This window comes from Anser cygnoides, chromosome 1 (genome assembly GCF_040182565.1).
Source record: "Anser cygnoides isolate HZ-2024a breed goose chromosome 1, Taihu_goose_T2T_genome, whole genome shotgun sequence".
Classification (NCBI taxonomy): Eukaryota; Metazoa; Chordata; class Aves; order Anseriformes; family Anatidae; genus Anser; species Anser cygnoides.
Genome location: NC_089873.1, coordinates 31,941,093 through 31,963,291, shown reverse-complemented (window position 1 = coordinate 31,963,291; position 22,199 = coordinate 31,941,093). Strand labels below are relative to the sequence as shown.

Below are 22,199 nucleotides of genomic sequence, written 5' to 3'. Positions count from 1 at the left end.
GCCAGTTCCAGCGTTACTGCTCAGAACTATAAATATATATAATAAAAGCGTCAGGTAAAACACTTCTGTGTATCAGCAACTTTGCAAAGGATCATATTTGTATTGCCTTGAGGTGGCTACTAGCATTAGCAAAGATGAGCAGTGAACCTATTCAGTGGGAAAGCTTTGCAAGAAGTGAGGGGGAGATGAAATGATGCACAGCTGTATAACTGTGATCCATCCTAAAATTCCAGGAGAGAGAAGGGTGCTTTTTTATTTTCTCCCAGCGGCAACCAGAACTCTTTGAACCAGCACAGACTAATAGACAGTCTCGTGCATGGCTCGCTGCTTCTCCCCTCCTCTTGGCATTCATAGGCAGGGTGGAATGGAAGAAGACAAAGGGGTCTAAAAGACAGAGGTCTGCTGGCATTATACCACTGCTCATAATTGAGGCTTTCATGTTGGGAGTCACAGATATCAATGCTGCATCGTGTTTTATGAGATTCTTTTTATAGCGTGTGATCAGGATTTAGTCCTGGAACACATGCTGCACCTTGTTAATTTAGGGAGCTAGTTTTTGGATAAAAACTTATGAAAGCAGCAGAATACCCTAACATCTGGAGGAACGTGCTATATGAAAATAATTAGTGAGAAAAGTTTGTCCTCAATGAACACATAATGATCATTTTTGACATGTAAGCAGGTTCCTGAAAGAACACATCTCCCAAGTGCTGCTGGTTCATGTCACTGTCCCAGGCCAACTTTACTCAGCGTAAACAAGTCTCTTCTCACAGAAGTTAGCCTTGAGCAAAAAGGAAAAAGCTGTGGTGAGGCCTGAAATCCTCTGTTCCTCAGCAGAACAGTGAAAATGATCAGTGAGGGTCCTGTGACAGTACCCTGGGAAGCGCTGCAGCCCCTTAACACAGGGTAGCTAAGGCTGTCACCCTTTACCTCTGTCACCCTCATCCACCACCAACATGCCGTCCCACAAGCATCTGGTCCAGTTTTCAGGTCCTCAAGCACAAAATATGTTCACCTGAAAGTAAAGCCCACACAAACACCAACATTTTTCCAATGAATGCATCAAAGAGACTGTACTGCCCATATTCTGGGCACAATGGCCTCAAAAATCTCCACAGACTCAGGTCATGCATTTTTACACTTACAACCTTAAAGAAGAAATCTGATTTCTGTCCTTGGCACCCCTTCAAATAACAATTATTTGGCATATCATAATTATTTGGCAAAGCTGCCAGAGTAGGTGATGACATATATGAAGTAAAAGACCACAATGCTTGTATCTGCCAGACTTCGCTCACAAATCCAGCTGCCAGAGTCATTTGCTGCAGTAGGTTACACACGAGATGGTCATTTTAAATGCACACAACTCGCTCTTGTCAACCACGTGCAGTTAACATTTGTTCAACATCTGATAAAGCACTGAAACAAATTACCTTCTTTATTTAGCAACATGCCTTGAGAACAGATTTTCTCCCGATCTAATGGGATAGTTCTGTCCATTATCCCATTAGTTACGCATTACTAGAAACACCCGTGGCATCACACTGCTGACTGCAGCTATCAAAGGCTCTTCCAACAATGTCGGTTCCTTCTGCTCTTGATTACCAAGAAACAGTCTCACGAAATATCACCCATTAGATCAGATCACCAAATGAGTGAAGTGAAAGCAATAATAAGTCCCACTTCCTATCAACTTTTCACCCAAGCTGACACACGTTTTGTCTCACCAAAACTCATATTATGTGTGTCTGCCAACATTTTTGAAACAGTTACACCATCTGTCTGACTTATTTCCTCAAAGCAGTAGCATTCATATTGATTCTTCCCAACAAACCGCAGCAGGGCTGGCAGGGCATCCTGGGGCAAGAAGGCATCAACAGCTACGTATGGACCAGGTAAAATTCAACCTTTTGACTCCAGCTGCTTCCACTGGCCTAGATCTAGCATGGAGGAATAGTTATTTGTTTGTGTTTCATTTATAAAGTCTTAATGTTGCCCTTCCCCCCCCCTTTTTTTTTAGTTTAGTTTAGCAAATTTTGAAGCAATAAAACATTTATTAAAATGTTTGACCTAACCCTGGACACTTTTAAATGCTTGTCTAAACACAAAAAAAAAGTATATACAAACATGCTGTATATTAATATGGTGAAAATTATGACCAGTTCAGTATTGTATGAATACAAATGTTACATTGGGTCTGTAGGTTCACATGGAAGTGTGAATATGCTCTCAGTAGCAATCTAAATACCAGCATGATTTTATGCAACCAAAAATCAAACATATAAAAATCAAGCATGTAGTGGCATTTTGAGAAATGACCTTAAGTTTAATAAACAATAAATAGTAAATTTATTTTTCCTTCCTCCAAAACCACTCAATTTTGTTTTAAAAATCAAGGAACTATGAAGAAATAATAAATGAAGGCAGGAAATGATGAGGAAATGCATAAAACGCTGTATTACGTTGGTTTCTGGATCTTACAGTGTGGTTAAGTGAAACAGTAGTGTCAGAAGAAAGATTTTTTCAGCATAGGGCTGTTGTTACAAAAACATCTATGCTAAGCTTTTTGTGTATCTACGGGAGAAAGGAATTAGGTTGCAAGTTCAGTTATGCTCAGCCAATTTGGTTTCTACTAGAGATGCATGTATCTGCCAGTGAAGAGCATGAGCTTTCTTTTTCCAAGAAAATGGAATAATTTGGTTTCACACACTGCTCTGGGCTCCCAAAATTAAGAGCACAGTGAGCATTCAAACAATCTTGGCTTCTGTTTCTAGGCCTTAATAATGAAATAATGCCAGATGCCAGCAGCAGCACTCCCCATTTGTCTCCCAATCCACTTGTTTCACGTACCTTTGTTTGGAACCCCGTCCAACTGGCAAATTCACACAACACTTCTAAGCCTCCTCTAAACCCAAGGCTAAAGTGGTGTATCCTAAACAAACCTAGCAGCTACTGTTACATGCTGTCATTAAGAGAGTTGTATTAGAGCTGAGATGTGAAATGCCGGTTTGACAGCACTATAAGGAATCTATTCTGGTCACTACTTCAAACTGCTCTTTTAACGCCTTTTACAAGGCTAATTATGGTTACAGATGTAGGCTAGGCAGAAGCCTTTTCTTCAGACTGAATTTTTTCTTCTTTTTTTTTTTAAATGATAATTATTTCTCTTTTATGAGAAAAGCTGCATACAACACAAGAATAGACTTTCAAATTTCCATGCCGGCATATTACATGCTGGGAAACAGCTATATTGGTCCTTGTGAGAACCACAGATGATCTACTTATGATCATATAGCAGGAAGAACTTTCTCTAATTGCTCAAGAAGTTTCACAATGCTGCTCATCAGTGCAGCTTCTGTGACGAGTTGCATAATCACAACAGAACCCCCCCCCAAAAAAAGCAAAATCAATTTCACTAAAACTGTGAATTTACACAGAGTCATTTAGCCTTTTTTCTCAAGTTACCTAAAATAAATGCAAATTGCCTCTCCTGCTTGCTATTTCAGTGTCTACACCTCTGCCTTGCTTATATCGGCTTAATCTTGAGACCAATACGTGTATTAGTTGTTAGAATAACCCACGAGTCTTCACTTCTGGCAAACGTTTGAGCAGTTCAGTGTATAAGAATCACATTTAGACATGGCAAAAGAGCAAACTTACAGCATACTTAGTGTAAAAAAACATCAAATCCTTGATTAATCTGATAATATAACAGACTAATCCACCAGGGTTTTTTTTTCTTACCTCGATAATCTTGTCGTGAATTTGCAGGCCTTCTGCTTTGTCTGCAGGTCCATTTTCCAAAATTTTTGACACATAAATTCCCTCAGCAGATTCCTCCTGATTGTTCTGTGCCAGGAGAGACGGAAGTTGCAAAAAGGACCACATTAGTACAAGAAATGAAATGTACTACAACCAGCAGCAATGAACAATGCAAATCCACCTGAAATATGCGACTCGCTTTTCTAGCTGAGAATTAAGCTCCTTGGGATTTTTTTTTTAAACTTGCTTAACAAGAAATAGTCATTAATCAAAAGGACAGAATTAATGAAGTATTCCAGCATTTTTTATAAGATTATCCATTCACTTCTGGTTATTTTAGTCTAAATGAGACACAGGGTGCAAGAGTAATCAGATCCTAGCTAAAATATTTAAAGCAGACCTTTCACTTCACAGCAGACAGAGACTACTATGTAAATGCACAGAGGAAGATATTCATTAAAAAGGATGCCCAAGTGTTTCTGTCAGGAAGGAAAGTGATCCTGCAGTACTGCCGCCTGTAAATGTTTTCCTGCATTTGGAAATAAGCCCCAAGGAACAAAGTGACATTAGTTAGCTGGCATGTAACAGTGATAGGATTTGGTTGGAACTGGTTAACCTCATAAATCCTATTCACATGGGAGACTGAGAACTTGCTCAGCTGTGAAATCTATACAGATCAGCTGTGGACAAAAAGAGAACCCACTTCCAGTTGATCTCTACACATTTCTAAGTACAACTGACATGAAGGTCAAATTTGAAGCAGACAAATTATTTACTACAGCTGAAATATACCTGATATTGTTGCACAGGCTAAAATTACTTCATTTCATCACATGAGAGATTAAAACATTTTTTAAAGTATTAAGTCAATATTAATAAAAGAATAATTCAAAGCAGACGCTACCTACTATAAGTATTTTAAAGTATTCATACAAATAATAACCTAGTCAGCAATAAAGGAATCTTCTTTCAAATCATTTATGCTTTGGACAGCAGTTGATATGATGCTTATTTTCCTTCTGTTACCAGTGAATCCCTGACCACCAGTATGACTCATATGTGTACAAGTTTCTAGGACTAGGTCCTATACACTTGTGGGGAAAAAAAATATTTTTTCCATTAAGAAAACTGGTAAATCCATTACAAAATATGGAGCCACTGTAAAATATGCTTTACAGTATATGGCAGCTGTCCCGTGGAGACTCAATCCAAGTAGATTTCAGATTAACAGATATTTGTTCAACATGATGCTGGTCAGGCTATGACTTCATAAGCTCCTAATTATTTTCCTTGGTCACTGAGACTCATAGGTGTTAGGTAAGATGCAAAAGGGAAATTTTTTAACAGTTCCAGAAATATTTTGGAACGGTGGAGCAACAGACCTCCACTGAGTTCCCAAGTAAGCAATGAGACAAAAGAAGCATAATAGCCATTAGTCAAAACGCACAAAAGGTAGGGTCTGTTTCTTTCTTAAGAAAACGGAAGGCCATATTACACTACCTTCACCCACACAAAATTGCGTGTGTGTGTGTTTTTCATAAGAAATTTCACTGCCCTTTTAGAGATCAGCGTATGACCCGGTAAGAAAAAGGATATTTCAGTCTTACTTGTGGTCCCCATTGGTAGTACGCACTACTATCTACAAGTCCTACCGAGAAAATACACCACAAAGCATACAGCACTTCGGCACCTCCTCACACAGCTCACAGGCTGCAAGGCAGGGGCTGGGGGAAGATACGGAGGCTAACGGTTTATTTGCCCTTTAGCTGAGTCCCTGGGCTACTGCAGGAGCCCACAGTCATGCCTGCGTGACTTTGTCGAGGTGTCCTCAGAAGGCCAGCCTCTGCAAGCCAGAGCGAGGCCCAAGACAAAAGCGGGCTTCAAAGTAGCCTTGTTCCATCAGAATAATGAACCACCTTCCAGAAACACATACACGTGTGAAATAAGACCTTTCCTGACAAAATAAGACAAGCTTGTGGTGAGTTTTTCCTTTCCTCTCCTCTTGCCCTTCAGGCAGAAGGTGAACAGTGGGGAAACCTACAATGGACTTTAAATTAAACACATCAAATATAAGCATGTATGTACCAAGTCACCAAGAGTCACCTGTTTCCAGACAGAAAAATCTGCGTTGTATATATAAAACACCAATAACGTGTGGTGAAAACTCCCACCTACAGGACTAATGCAACAACACCAGTGTTCTGCTCTTCCCCTACACAAGCCAATGTTTCACCAACGGGCACTTTTTCCCTGAACAATTGAATATACATATTGCCTTCATAAACTCTTGTTGTCTTGTTACTAAACAGTTCCTGATCCAGGTGGGTTTTTTGTTTGGTTTGGTTTTTGGTTGGTTGGTTGGTTTTGGGTTTTTGTTTGTTTGTTTGTTTGTTTGTTTTGAGCAGAGTTTTTTATTTTCATTATTTGAGCCTACTCGACCCTTTCTTCCTGTTATTTCCTTTGGCTCCAGCCATGAAGAATCAGAGCTTATACTGATATCTACCAATCTACCGTGTGTAGTATTCACGCTTACCACAATGAGAACAAATCAGAACTTCTGAATTCAACATCAGATGACCCAGCAAACCCTGATACCCAGCTCTGCCTCACAGCTCCACCACCTTCTCTGTCTTCAACTATCGGTGTTAGTTAATGGTAGAACATGACCACTTTCTTCTCTACAGTCCGCCATACTCTCCAGAACAGTGCTAGAAACACTCATACAGTTATCATTTACTCCTTAAACTTTCAGAATATTCATAATACTCATTCATAAAGCCTAACAGTTTGTAATATCAAGAACATTTCCAGTGTGCATTGTTTGCACGTGAGTACTTCAGAGAAACTCAGCTGACATCCCAAGAAAGCTGAACACCATGCTCCCTTTTCCCTGCAGTTTTCCCACTGCTGTAGATAACAGAAGTCAATCCAAAACTATCCAAACAAAGATTGTATGGACTTTATTACTGGTATATTGAAAGTATGAATATAATCTAAGTGTGTGTATTTTATCTTTCAGCGCCTGTTGTCTCATCCTTCCATTAGAAAATCTAAGAAACTCTTGCATTGGATTTCTTTGTAACACACATTTGATAAGTGCATTTACCCACAAGGAACAGCATTTCTGCAGTGCAGACTGAACTTCTTAAGCTAATGGGAACAGACTCTTCGGCACCACTAAATATAGTCTGAGAGCAAAAGATTGCCAAACTAATATACAGGGTCCCATTCCCCTCCCCAATAACAGCAGCAGGTTATAGTTCTCCCACTTAACAAGAACCTGATCAGTGCATAATTATTACCTAACCCTTTTAATCAACTATTAATTTTCCAGTTTAACAGGTTTCTATACCATTCACATGTAATGACAGTCCTGATTAATGCTTTTGGAAGGATGAAGTTAAAAAAATCCCTGCATATTCTTATGCATATTCGTGGAGGGAGGGGGGAAGGGAGGGGTAGTGATCCTTGTTCATATTTTACAGTTTTTAATGAACCTTCTAAAACTAGACTGATGATTTGTGAGACCAGATTCATTTATGATATGAGATCGATGAAAACTGTATTTCAGTTCACAAAGAAAAAAAAAATTGAAAGCAGGCATGTGAGAGCAGGACATGTGCTTAAACTATCTGAGCTACAGAATCAAATCTTCATCTCTCCTTTAAATGAAAAAAAGCTAGCAGTTTCCAAAAATTCCAATGGCTTAATCCTGCAACAATTACTCTTGTAAGTAGTCCCAGAGATTTCCATTCAACAGTTTCCATGAATACATATTACTCACATGGGAACTTAGTGTAGATCAGCCTAAAGTTTGAAGGCAAGAACAAAGGGAACACCTTTCCTGAAAGTGAGAATAATCCAATTCTCACAAGAATCTAATTATACCTGATAACACAGAGTACTTATATCTATGGAGCTGATTCCACACCGTCATTGAAAGTGACTTTTTTACGACTAACAGTGTACATAACAACAGAAAATGTGGTCAAAAAGTAACCTACAGTTACTTTTCTCATTACCTGATTGGGTCGTCCTCCTATAATATTGAATCCCAAAGTATCATTTTCTCTGTGTAGCATGATTGTTAATGGTGTGGGTTCTCCTGCCTACAAAGAAAAAGGTGAAAAACTGTTAAAGCATATTGTCTTGAAAAAACAAACAAACAAACAAAACAAAACAAACAAAAAACAAAAAAAAATGAAAGCATTAACGTACAAAGATTTTTAGTTGGAGAACATGTAAGACAGGTCTCAAAAGCAAATTTGGCTGAAATGAGAACAAAAGACACTGGAAAAAAGCAAAGGGAAGACATGCACCACTGAAGTGTAACAGGTAGCCAAAGCACCTGACTATTTTAAGTGCTGAACAGAAAAAAGTGCAGGCTTTGGATGGGAGGAATGCTCTGCACCACTGAAAAAAAGTCAGTGCTCCAAATGCCTGCAATCTCTACAAAATCCCTATAGGCATTTATATAACATATAGATTAAAATACTCAACATGACAATTTTCAGACCCAAAAGCCAGCTATATCAGTACAGTTTTGTCGCAGCTTTCAGGAAAAATATACACAGAAAACGAAGCCCAACTTTTTATATTAGCTTCTCACTTTCCTCCCCAAAAGGAAGAATCCAAGAAACATTTCTGTAAAAAAAGGGTTTTGTTTTGTTTTGGTAGACAAGTTGTAAAATATAAAGTGATCAAAACAAGTGATGGAGTCAAAGTTCAAAATGAAAAGGAGAAAGAAGCTCTTTCCCTCAGTGGAACGGGTAAATTATTTTCTAAAAAGAGTAACCAAAAAAAAAAAAAAGGGGGGGGGGTTCAGCATAGCAAGTTAGCTTATTTTATGTAGTTCATATATGATAATAGTTATGTTTTAGGAGCCGTATTCCCCATGAAGAGGGCGTATTCACCCAGCACTGTCAGGTTTGCCGGTCCCTAAATGACACAGCTGTGACACCTAAACGATGATACCCATCCAAACATCACAACACAACACCTGACGCTGAAGGCCGAGTTTTATTAACGGCGAGGCGTTTTGTGGCAGCAGGGTGCATCTGTCCCACACCGGGACCCCGCTGCCAGCCCCCCCGACGCCCCCTGCCCTCGCCCCCGGCCGGGCTCCGAGCCGCAGTGCGGGCAGCGGCCCCTGCCGGCGGTGCCCAGCGATGGCAGATGCTCGGCGGCGACCCGGAGAGAGCAGCCCCCTGCCAGCCCCCCTCTGGACACCCCAATAACCCCCCCTCGCCTTTCTGCACTCGCTGTTTTTCCGCACACTCCTTAGCGGCCCCTGCTGCCCCCTTCGTGTGACCTTAGCGCATCCTCCCGGAGACGAAGCACACCTGCGATATTGTACCCCGGGGAAATTAGGGAAAAAAAAAAGATTTAAGTGCTGAGGTCTTCAGACACAAGGTGTCTCGATGCCACGAGGAGCCGTGTTTCTAGGCCCGCAGGTGTCCCGCAAACACCCCCTCCCCACCTTTAGCCACCGGAGTGATGGAAAGCGCCAGGCACTGAGCTCTTCCCCGCAATCCGCTTCTCCCCACGCGAAACACGCTTTGCTGTCTTTTCCCTGTCTTTTCCCAAGTTTACAAGGAATTTATCCTCCAGTTCTTTAGGCGACTTCTCGGCTGCTCCAGCAGAAGTCCCAAGCCGGCTCCGCGCCCCAGCCGAAGCCAGCTGAGCGGCCACCGGCTCCCCCGAGGCGGAGGGGTCGTGGCCCGATGCGGGTGCAGGTGAAGCCCGGAGCCGTGCCTGCGAGCTGCCAGCCGAGGAGCCAACCCCCCTCCTGCTCCTCTCCCTCCCGTTTCCCCCAGGCGACAGCCGCCGCTGCCCGGCACCGCTCCGGGGCTGCTCCCGCCGCTGCCCCCGCTGGGACCGGGCAGAAGCGTGGCCGGCTCGGGGCTGGGGGCTCCGTCCCCGCGGGCAGCAGGGGACACCCAGGGCTCGTCCTGGCACCCGGCCGCCCGCATCCCCCTCGGGGGGTCGGGCTGGGCGAAACCGAGCACGGGGCGAGCCCGGCTGCCGGAGGGGGGCCGGGAGGGTCTGGTCGGCACTCACCCCGCCGCGCCGGCCGCCCGTCAGGTCGCGGGTGATGCTGCTGATGTGGCTCATGTACTGGCCGAACTTCGCCTGGTAGCGCAGCGCCGTGAGCCGCACCTCGCTCTGCAGCGCCCACAGCTGCGCCAGCAGCGCCTTCTCCCTCCTGCTCCAGCTCACGGCCTCCCTCCTCGGCTCCTGCCCCGGCCCCGGCTCCGGGCCGCCTCCCCGCAGCGCCCGCGGGCGCCGGTGCCCCTCGCCCGGCCGGGGGCTCTCGGGGGAGCCGCCCTCCTCCGGGCCGGGCGGCCGCGCAGCCGGGGGCCCGTAGCGGCACGCCGCGAGGTGTGCGGGCAGCTCCCGCAGCCGCAGGACGCGGCGGCAGCCCCGCGGGCTGTAGTCGCACTTGACCTCCAGCTTCTGCACCAGGCTGCGGAGCGGCAGCACCGGGCGCAGGTCGGCGGGCGCCAGCGGCCGGCAGCGCAGCGGGCAGCGCCCCCGCCGCGCCGCCCAGGGCAGCAGGCAGCCGGCGCAGAAGACGTGGCCGCACGGCGTGGCCAGCGGCTCCTCCAGCACCCTGCCGCACAGCTTGCACTGCAGCTCCGCCGCCACCGGCGCCGCGAAGCGCTCCGGGTCGAAGCCCATGGCGCGTCCCGGCCGCCGCCAACTTTCGCCGGGGCGGCCCCGGCGGCGCTGGAGCCGCTCCCGGCGGGCGGGCGGGCGGGCGGCGGCGAGGGGCGGGCGGAGGAGCGGGGCCGTGCCGGGGGAGGCGGGCGGCGGGCGGCGGCGCCCAGCGAGCCTCGCCCGAGGCTCCCCCCGCGTCCCCCCGCCTCGGCTCCCGCTCCCCGCAGCTGCCGCCCCGCCACCTCCGGGCATCCCGGCCGGCGGGGCACGGGAGGGGATGCAGGGACCCGCACCCGGACCCGCACCCGGCTCCCCACCCGCATCCCCCCGCGGGTCGCTGTAGGTCGGGTCGGGAAGGGGGCTGGCAAAGCCTCGAGGCGCTCCGGCTCTTTTACCGTTGTACGTGCGGACGGGTCTCTACCGCATTGCTCCCGCTCGCTTCTCTGCTGTGCTCCTGGTTTGGGATACGCAGGAGGGCACAGGAAGCACAAGTCCCCCCCGTACGAATGCTCTCTTTGTTACCGCACCGAAAAAAAAAATATGGTCGGGATAAGAAAATTGCTCGTGGAGCTCCCTTAAACAACAACATATGTGTAAACAACACTTTCATCCTAAGAAAAGCTAAAACACAGCAAAATCTGGAAACGCATAGTCAGGATCAATAGCCAGGCTGGATCCTACCCCTTCATTGCCGCACAGCCCACAACATACACTGAAACATGAAACCCCTAACGCATTCCCCACATAACTCCACTATTGAAAACACAGGGCCGGGTTGCTGCCCCCCAGCCCCGTGGCAAACCTCCCAGCAGAGAGCAGGACGGGGTCTTCAGGGTGCTTCTTCACTGGGATCCTTAACGTGCAGGTCAGGCACTGTCCCTGTTGGAGAGGACAGCAGGCTCGGCCTGCAGACACCTGCCCAGGCCCAGACCATCAGGTATTTTCTGGACCTGAGGACTACTGAGGCAGAGCCGGGGTGTGCCCTCACCAGCTCTGAGATGCCTGCCTCCAGCTCTGGCTCCTGGGAGCATCCCTCCAGCAAAGCCGGGGGGCTCTGCAGACCAGTCATGAATGGCTCTGTTCCATGACTGAGAGGACAACACGGGAGCAAGGCAAGAGGCAAGCACTCATCCTTTGTCCCCAAGAAGGAAGAAAATCCCTGCACATCCCTGCCCCTAGCACCCTACGTGGGACCACGGATCTCAGCTATACTTACCCGTAATTTGCTTAACAAAAGTTTCTCAGCAATTTCAAACAGCAACAACTGGCAATACCTCAGAGAACATCTTCAGACCCAAACATTTCTGAGCAGCAACCTACTGTTTCTGACCTGCCACACACAAACTCACAGTTCCAACTGCATTTTTACCATGGCTGTCAAATAAATAAACTGCACCACCAAATAGTCTCAGCTCAGGGAAAATGCACTCTAACACATTATACAACATTTATACACATTATACAGCATTTCATTGCAGATCAGAATTGCCTCTCTCACGCAAAGAAGGAAATCAGACACTCTGAGTAACTAATTAAGCTATTCATACTGGCTTTTTATGATCTAGTATTTCCATTGATTTTAATTGCGTTTCTCACAGGGTCAGAATCAGTCTCATTATGAATGTTGGAGAAAATGACTGGAAAATAGTCCTTTCTTCATCTGTCTTTACAATTGAATATTTACACTCAGTATTTGTTTATACCAGCCCTTCTTTCCAAATGTCCCAATATATTTTCTTCATTTCCATTCATGTGGCCCAGAGGCTCAGGTCTGTACAGAGGCAGCAGCACGTATGCTCAGCGCTCAAGCACACATGGCTCAGACATTGTGGGGGCTGAGCCCAGCAGATAGTTACGGGGTGACCACCCTGCTTCGGGGCTGAGAGCTCAGGAGTGAGCACATGAGCCCTTCCCACGTCCCTGGCCCATTTTTTTCACCATTACGAAAGCAGCCAAAGCTGCAGAGCCAGGTTTGAGCCTCCCAGCCTTGAGATTTCTTTTTACTTAGGTGATTAAATAAATGAAGATTTAGGAAGCCCATGCTTTTTAAAATATCCCATCCTTACTAGCTCACATTGGGCACTGGCGAAATGTCAGCCTGCTGGTAAAACAGTTCCAAGCGGTTATGACCTTTCTCTGTTCGTGCTGGAGTAAGAAACTATCTTTCTTTGCCAAGATGTCAGCACAGATGACAGCACAGGCGACTGGGTTTATACCAAAAGTAATTTTCCACTGCAGCAACCTGTAATACAGACAAATGTACAAAACCCATCTAAAGGTTACAGCTGCCTGCATACCAGACCTCCACGGAAATGGGTACACACGGGTGAATACGTACAAACATTACTGATGCGCTTACATCGGATTGTTGCTACGATTAGTCCTATTAGTTCCCCTTTAATCAGGAAATGAAAACAAAACCCCATACTTTCCTAAACTGCGCTCAAATAGAACACTTAATTATAACCTTGTCTGCTCATCCGAGGTCTCAGCACCCAACACTCCAGGTTTCATACAGCTGTTCCAGTCCTGCCTGGGCTGTGACCATCCAAGAGGGAAATGCAGATTTCCTGAGATGGGGGGAGGCCGAGGACCATGGGAACAGTGATGCTTCAGAGATGTTGCCCACAGCTGCGACAGCTCTGCACAGCTCCGCTGTTCACCCTGGGACTGCACCCAGGCTTGGATAAAATAAGCCTTGTGCAGTGGTTTGTCTCCAGGGCAGTCACAGTTCGCTTTCAAGATGCACAAATAATAACAGATACGCCAGCCTTTCAGCTTCTTTTAACTCCATGCTCCTCCAACAGCTTCCACCCCTCTGCTCTATCAGGCAAAGCACCAAAAGCCATCTGAAATATGAAATCACTTGCTCTCCTTGTCACATATAGTTGGACACAAGCACACGCACACACACACGCACATTTTGAGGAAGGATTTGGTGGGGGTAAGTGCTGCTGAGGGAGCCCTTTATCAGCACGGATTGCCTGCTGCTCCTGGGCGTCAGAGAGAGAGGAGGAACAGCTATTTCAAGTATAAAATCAAGGGTTGTTTCAGCCCATAGCTCTTGCCTCATCCTAAGAGGATCTGCAGTTTAAAGTGTACAGCAGCTTCCAAATCTTCTGATGAAAGAATCCCGAGATAAGAATTATTGCTCTGAAATCCTGAAGGTAGGCTGGAAGACTCCTGACTGTTGAACTCAATGGGGAAAAACTTTCAAGTCACGTATGTGGGAATAAGGCATACGTTTTTGCTTTTTTTTCCCCCCATCATTTTCATAATCATTTTGCCCTATTATTCATCTGTAGGATTTCAAAGGAAGATTCTTTTCCCATTCACGCTAAAAAAACACCCTGTACCTATATTAATTGCCAGGAGGACTCAGCAACATCACTCTGAGGGCAGGATTTAGACCTGACCATTTGCTATTAAAACCTGTTATCATCTGGAGTCTGGAAAGAATGAATGTCATTGCACTTTAGAGAAAAGATTATAAGCATATAGTTAGTTAGTTCATATATTCATGTTTGATTACAGAGAAACATCTCGGAAGGTAATGCTTTTCTTTATTTTCAGGTTAGCAAGCAATCTTTCTGCACCACAGTCTATCACTGCAGCACATTATAAGAGAGTTTGAGGAAGTGTCCTTAAAATGAAAGGGCAAAATTGAGTCTGAAAGCCCACATTTTTTTTTAATTTATTTTTTTCCCTGAAGCCTGTTATTCATCACCCAAGGAGAGAAACTTCCAAAAAAAAAACAACCCTACAGACATCCAGTAAGGAAGCTTTTACACAGAAAACATGTGATCTATAATTGTTCATTGGCAGAAAGACTATACAGTCTATGTTTAATTATGTTTGACATCAAATGTGTCACCAATCAACTTCGACCACTAGAAAAATGAAAGCAGGACTTAAAAAGCATGAAGTGGGAGGTCTGGATGTTGGCCGTGCCTCTTTTATCCACTGCCTGGCCTGAAGCAATCCAGGTAACTACTGTTCACTTTTCACTTCACTTGTTGCTGATGCTGCCCCACAGAATTCACAGCATTCGATTAAAGCCCCTATATAATGCAGTTCTCTAGCAAAGCCACTGTATTAAGGCTCCACTCCTTAGGGTAGGCAAAAGCATAGTCTGTACCTTCCAACACAAGGCCTGGAAGGAAATCCTTCACTCCACGGATTTGCTCTGAGGTCGCCCCCTGAGGACTGAGCCTTGCAGAGGGTGGGAGACGGGCAGCGGTGAGACTGTGCGTGATGAGAGTCAAGCTGCCCACTGCTATAAAACCCAAATATTCCTGACCATGCCCGTTAAGCAGTTTGAGAACTTAACCATAGGGAGTTAAGGAGGAGGAACATCCCCGATAGCTGAACAGTTGTTTCTGAGCAGATTTTTGTTCAGAGTCCAGCATTACAAAGACTACTTGGGCACTGAAATGTGGCTTTTCCACATGTTCTTAACAGAACAGTTAAACACTAAACCTCTGTGAGAGAGGTAAGTGTTGTTACCTCTGTTTTACAGACAAAGAGGTAGATAACTAAAATTCTTTAGGTTCTGGGTCAAAATGGCTTACATGAACAGGAAGTGTCAGAGCAGGGAATTGGGGTCTCCTTCCCTTCAGGAGACTATTGACAAGGCAAGGCCTTCTCCTAAAGAGAAATCCAGCAGTGAGAGCAGGCAGCTGCTCCAACTGGGGGAGCAAAGAGGAAGCAGAGAGCAGCATTCTGCCCCCACGGTGGTTGGGCAGTGGGAATCAAGGGTCCAGATTGCTGGAGTACATGGGGATACGTATTTCTTTAAATCTTGAACTGCAAACTCCACTAGCAAAGGCAGGACAAGACCCCACACTTAACCTATAGGACAAAATAGACCAATACGCTTGCTCTAGGGTTGTCACAGTACTTTTCCTTAGTACTCTCTCTCTCTCTCTTTTTACCCCTTCTTCAGTATTAAAGGAAAGCATTTTTTTTAATTTTTTTTTAATAAGGCAAGAAAGAAGAAAAGAAGGAGCAAGAAGAGGTGAGACCCAGACTGAGAGAAAACAGGTCTGCCAGTGTTTTAACCTCACATTTGTCAGTCCTGTAATGCATTTCTGCACCCAGCTGGGTTGTCGCTCGGCTGTCTGGTAAAAAGCTTAATGCAGACTGCTTGCTGCCCAGCCCAGGCTCTGTGTTGCACGTGCTGTCCTTCAAACCACAGCAGGAGCCCTGGGTGAAGCCTAAGCAGGAGGAGGAATCAGTGGGGATAAATGTAAAGGAACATGGGAGTCTTGCCTTAGGCATTTCTACCTAATCTCCCTATACCAGCCCAACTGCTGCAAGCCCATAATGTCCCAGTTTCTAAATTTGTCCCTGCAGAGCCAATCCACAATCCACTCACCTGCTGCAGACACCTCCTCTCAGCACAGAGATACTCCCTAAGGGTATGCAGACACCAGATACTTTCCGTCTATTTTAGCATCCATTAGCTCAAGAAAAAAATCTAACTGGATGACTTTTCACATTACAAAACTGCAGCAGCTACCGGCACTAGGCAGAACCACTCAGTTGTGGTTGTCAAACTTAGATGAGACAACAGAGCGCAAACTGATTCGGAAGGGAATCGCCTTCTCAGTGCTGGTACCTCCACAGCAGGGTTAAGTCCTTCTGCCCTCACACAGGCAGTGCTTGGTCAACAATCAAACACACGATAGCTGTCCTTAGGGCTTCCTTTGCAAGCAGGAAAACAGCTTACAAATCAAAGATGGAAAAACAGTCACCTTGCCCAATGTCAGTAAAATCAGGTATGTTGTAAACTGAGAAAGAAGCAGAACCTCAGTTCCTAACCTCAGCTTCAGTGAAAGCTTTGATAGCTGTTCAAATTAGTAGAAATGCCTCAGGGTACTGGCACCCTTCTGACATCTGCATGTCCTCTGTCAGTGTTATATTGCACAGAAAACTTCTTTTACCTATACATTTTGTCGTATTAGCTTGCACTTATACTGGTAAAGGAGGAAAGTAAACCATTTTCAAAAGCATATATGAAAAGCTCAGAGTGAAATATGACCATCCGAAGAGAAAAAATGTAGGATTTTTTGGGGGAGGATTTTCAGAACTCTTATGTAAATCCATGAATTTAAGCCTTTGAAATTAAATTTAAATACCATAGCCACCAGAATGTGGCTGGCCTTAGTCTAAGCCAGGTGAGCAGCCTGAGAAATGTGTGCAGAGAATTCACGATACTTTATGCATTTTAACAAGACATAGACTGGAAAAAGCTATTAGTAATTCAAAGAAAACAAGAAAGTAATGAAAGAGACCATTTTAAATGGTAGCTAAAATATAATTACAATCAGTGCATGGGAAGACAGGAATCCATGCACTGTTTTAGTGTTACTAGCTTCCTATCAGATGCAGTACAAAAAGCAGATCGGAAATATGGAAGCAATAGAAACAGAAGGGAAATGAACAATTAATACCTCAGTGTTCATATGGAGCTTTATAGGAGCTTATAAGAAAAGAGTATGCTTATGCTTCTTTCATCTCATCGATTTCTTTGTTACACTTACTGTCCTTGATGTACTTGGAAAATGCAGGCTTGGAGTGTCCTCTTCAACCCCCTTGCCTGTTGTCCCCATGTACAAAACAGGTTAAACAATGGCCAAGGAACTCTTTACTTTATCAGTGTTCCTCGCATACGAAATTTGAGATACTCACTCCAAATATTTAATTCACCTCAAGGCCAGTCCCTCTGAGACTCAATTTATGTTAACACAAAGAATTAACTGCTAAAATAGAAATATTTCCTCATATAATATTTCCTCATATAATGAAAATGTTTTACTGCTCTAGCAAATGCAATTCCTAGATATACTTCACTTCTTCCATTAGAGACTTACAACATTAATGTCTCATGTTTGTATTTGACAGTACAAATAAGATGGAATAACGATTCACAGTAGTAAATCTTTAAAAATACCAACATAATATAGTAGCAAATATTATGAGTAGTGAGAAAGCATGCTGTTGGATTTTGTAATTTTTCCAGTTTGGGATTTGTTTTGCCTTATTTTTCCTCAGTCCTATGTTCCTAAAGCTACACTTTCACAAATTACTTACTAATAGGCCTGAATTAAACTAAATACAATTCCTTATTCCAGAAGTAAACTTAAACCATCTGAACGGCTTGTATTTTATTTTATTTATAATTAAAATTTATTATACTTGTCTAATGTGAAGGACCACTTTGACTAGGCATTCTAAAAACATATTTAGTATATTATTCTTTTTGTCAGCTCCTCTCATTCACCAGCCCCACTAAAACCAGACAGAACCTGCTCCAGTTTGTGATTTTTCAACTTGTAGGTGTATGCGATTCACTGATGCCACATCTCCTTTCCTCAGAAGACCAAACTGAGAGATAGATTTAATACCCCTGATAAAACTGTACAGATAAAGGCACAGTGAAGCTCCTTTGTCTATTTATCCTAGCACTTGAGGGAGTGCAGTCCAGCCTAACATCTCATGGGACACCGTTCAGAGATGTCGATTTCTTCTGTTCCTGGAAGAGCCAAAAGTGCTGAATTAGCAGATTGCTACTTCATGGTTTAATAGTTCCAGTCCTAATGAGGCCACAATGGGAAAGAAAAAGAGAATAACTTTCTGATGCTGGGAAACTTTTGTTATATTTTGAATTTGACCAACATTTTCTACTCATTAGTTTTGTGAGAGACTCAGACCTGAAAGATCAGAGATGACACCATTAAAGCCTATTTGGACAAGTCAAATCTACATGTTCCTAAGCTGCCTATCATCATGGATTCATGAACATTAATTCTGCTGTACTAACCCAACTTTCTAATGACTACCTACTCCTGCACTGAGGATTGACATGTACAGCCTGATAGTCTTGTTACAGGGTGTTTTGTCAAAATGTTAATATAGCTCCTACCTGCCGTACTGCCTCATCATTACCTTTTTTTATCTACACTGTTTTTCAAGAAAGAAGCCTGAGTTTTAGAACTGCTGAGCAGCCAGATGCTTCAGTGACATCAGAAAAAAGTCCTCAGAATCAGCTGTGCTTTTAGAAAGGATGAACATGTTCTTTCTTCATGCCTGTTGGTATAGTCCCATTCATCACACTCAGATGTACTTATGGTACCTCCCTTCACCCTCTAGTTGCATTATAGCTGCATCAGGTTCTGCTTGTGTCACAGAAGAATCAGATCAATAACATATAATTTAGTATACGAGTCTGTTATTAACTGCTAAGGGGCTCCCCACCAAAGTGAGATAAACTGGATTTGGCCCTTGATTATGTATTAAAATGGATCAAGACAGCAAAATGTTATATATTAATCTGATATTTTACTATCAGGGTTTTCTTTTTAAATACAAACAGGGGATACATATGCTGAGGTTTGGGAGAACTTAGCCTATCAGCTTAAATGGGAAAATCTATATGGCAAGTGTTATCTGGTCTATGCAGAGGCATGGCTTCAAATTTATTACAGTTCATTTTAAAGCCAGAAAATTTACCAAAATTAATAATGATTCAAGCTGTAATAAAAACTGAAGTCCCTGCTAGATCATACATATTAATATACCATCAGCATAAAATGCCCATTTAAATTCACTGATGCTGGTCTCCATCCCATGAGAATACGAAGCAGCATAAACAGCTCCTGTCAAAGGCTCTTATGTTAAAATAAAATGGCATGGTGGCAGGGAAGAGTAGAGACACAGAAGATACCTTTTTTCTGTGGTAATCGTACTTTAAAACTTCCAAGTTTTCTTGATCTGTACAACACCAGAACTCACATGGCTGTGTATTTGAGCAAGCAGCCGTTCACTGCTGACTACAGCAAGGTCCAAAGGTGGAATCTCGTCTGAGGCAAAAGTTAGATGAACATGATCTTTTTGCAACTTGCTTATTAAGAGCTGCTCTATTCCCAAGTTCTTTTCAGAGGACATCCGAGAGATTAGTTAAATGTCATTGGGCCTGATTTTGTAGTGTTTGGGAACTTTGAATTTCAGGACATAACTGTCCAGGCTGGTTTTGCAAACAAAACATTCTGAGATTCCTTAACGAATACTATCAGCCCTCTGCAACACCCACTGCCTTCAAGCAGTGTGATTCAGACAAGTAGGAGCTTTTCTTTCCATTAGCCTCACATTCAGCTTCATTTTAGCAATGAAATGAGTCCCTCCTTCCCTTCCCACACAAACAATCCTCTGATAAAGAAGTCCAGCTTTTAATGATTAATGCCATTTTAAAGTCTGGCTAACCCTTTAGCAAAAACTGTCTGAATATCCAGTCCAGGGAAAGCAGCACTCAGGACTGTCAGTCGTTACTCCTGATTCTGCCACTGACGTGCCTTGAGAACTTTAATTAGTTAATTAACCTCTGTGACTCAGTGTAAGCACTGGTGTAATGCACACAGTAATGCTTAACATGGAGTCCCACAGATGTAAGGCATGATAAAAGGGTAGAGGACTATTATTGTTACTAATGATCATTGGTTTGAAATCATAGTCAGGCAAAACCAAAAATAACAAGGCCATTGCAATTAGTTGCAAGGTAGGGTTGTGATATTTAATTACCACTAAAAGGGTACGTGATGAAAAATACATTACGCACTTTCAATGGTACTACTTAGAGACAAGAAATAACTTTGTGGGATATCTGCAGCAAATACTAAGAGCAACAGCTCTGAAAAATAAGGATCATTGGATCTTAACGGTTTCTTCTCCCAGCATAGAACTTCCTTTTTCCTACTGTGCTGGGTACCGCAGCTGTTAGAGCGAGTCTTTTCTCATATGTGATAGGCTTGTGCATTGAAAGCTAACAAGCCACAATAAGTTTATCACTGCTTTTGTCATCATCGTTATTATTGTTCTTAATATGCTAAATACTAATTGTATGCGTTATCTAGAGAATGCTAATTTTTGATCACAGCACTTTTGTCCTGTGTGCTGCACAAGTACTTTAAAAGATGTTCGTGATCTCAAAAAGAGAACAAAAATAAGCTGACACCTTTACACAGCACAACTGGTTATAATTCTCTTTCCATTTCTTTGTAAATATTGCCCCTGGGATATAATTAGATAAAGCAAGGAAAAAGAAAAAATTTCTTCCATCAGGTAAGGTATTAGTGATCAGAACTGAACATTGGCAGCCTCAAAGTATACATTCCTTTCCAGCTATCAAAAGTTTTCCTTTATTGACTTGTATCTCTCGGCCTATCAAAGAAAAGTTTAATTTGCAGCTGAAATCCTGATCCTCTGATGAATCATGTTTTCTTTTGAATGCAAAGGGCGTCTGTCTGGCAAAGTTGGCAGCCTGACCTCCATAAATATTGTTCTATTGATAAAAAGAGGAATTGGATATAGGAACTATCCAAAATAAATATTTTGCAGGGATTTTGAATGTCTGAATACAATAGAGCAGCAAAGGAATGTTATTGCATTTTAAATAATTCAGACATAAGCTGAAGTGAATATTAGTTTCAGTTGAAAAACTGTCAAATGTAGTTTGCACCTTTAGATTCATTTGGGAAATCAAAATGGACACCTGTTTAGGGATTGCTGTTTTTCCTTTTATCGTCTGTAGGGACTTACCCTTGATTTTGTCGGGAGCAAGTCTGGGCTTCTTAGTTTCTAGAAGATTTAATGTAGAATTTCAAGGAGGTATTTAGGAACGTCAGCCTGACGTGCTCCTGCCCTTTGGGTGGAGGTGGATGGAAAAAGAGCCCTTTGTGTCCTCCCCACACGTATCTGTCCGTGCTCAGGAGCCCTTGCAGACTTGCAGGTATCAGGGAGGGCTTCCTCAGCATGCCCTGGGGGCAGAAGGCTTTAAAGGGGAACCTGTGGCTCCAGGCTGAGCAGTGCGAGTGGAAAATCAGCTATGGCAGGAAGCAGGCAGGCCCAGGCTGTCCCCAAGATCAAGGGAGAGGGAACCTGTGTGCCCCTCCTTTGCACTGGGGAATAATGGAGGCATGCTTTCTCCCCAAAACGTAATCCCTCCTGGGGCTCTGTTGGCATGGCACACCGCCCCGCTGCTCCCCCCAAGGGCTGTGCCCTGAAAGATGAAAGACGGGCTGCTGTTTGTGCTGGCAAAACTCCTCCTTTCTGCCCCTTTTTCTCCTACAAAAGCAGCTTACATAAAGCAGAAAGTGAATGCAGAAGGAGGAGGTATGTCTGGAGGTTTACAGCGTGAGAAACCCTCAGAAGGGCTTACGGGAGGTGTCTCAGCACAGCCAAGTCCCAGCAGAAAACCACCCGATGTGGAGGTATGAGATTGCTCATTGCTGAAGTCAACAGGACTCCATGCATCCAGAGCAATCCCAAGTGGAGCACCAGAGGAATTTTTCTCATAGAATCAAAGACTATCCCAAGTTCAAAGGGACCCAGAAGGATCATTGAGTCCAACTCCTGGCTCCACACAGGACCACCCAAAAATCAGACCCAGTGTCTGAGAGCACTGTCCAAACACTTCTTGAACTCCAGCAGGCTCAGTGCTGTGACCAGTCCCCTGGGCAGCCTGTCCCAGTGCCCGACCACCCTCTGGGTGCAGAACCTTTCCCTAACCCCCAGCCTGACCCTCCCCTGTCCCAGCTCCATGCCGTTCCCTCGGGTCCTGTCGCTGTCCCCAGAGAGCAGAGCTCAGCGCCTGCCCCTCCGCTCCCCTCGTGAGGGAGCTGCAGGCCGCCATGAGGCCTCCCCTCAGCCTGCTCTGCTCTGGGCTGAACAAACCAAGGGGCCTCAGCCACTCCTCATAGGTCTTCCCCTCCAGACCCTGC

The 22,199-nt window shown here is 44.3% G+C and overlaps 1 protein-coding gene across 4 annotated transcripts in view; it reads right to left on the bottom strand.

Moving 5' to 3' along the window:
- Positions 1-22,199, bottom strand: part of PDZRN4 (PDZ domain containing ring finger 4) — a 269,511-nt gene that overhangs the window by 233,631 nt on the left and 13,681 nt on the right. For 2 of the 4 annotated variants that reach the window (XM_066991970.1, XM_066991964.1), the window contains 2 exons: positions 7,785-7,871; positions 3,745-3,849 (listed from right to left, as the gene is read on the bottom strand). In XM_066991970.1, coding sequence (XP_066848071.1) covers positions 3,745-3,849; positions 7,785-7,871 — 192 coding nt within the window. Of the gene's footprint in view, positions 1-3,744; positions 3,850-7,784; positions 7,872-9,822; positions 10,535-10,817; positions 10,844-22,199 lie in introns of those variants that run through there. The other 2 variants (XM_048065897.2, XM_048065898.2) reach the window with 2 other exon arrangements.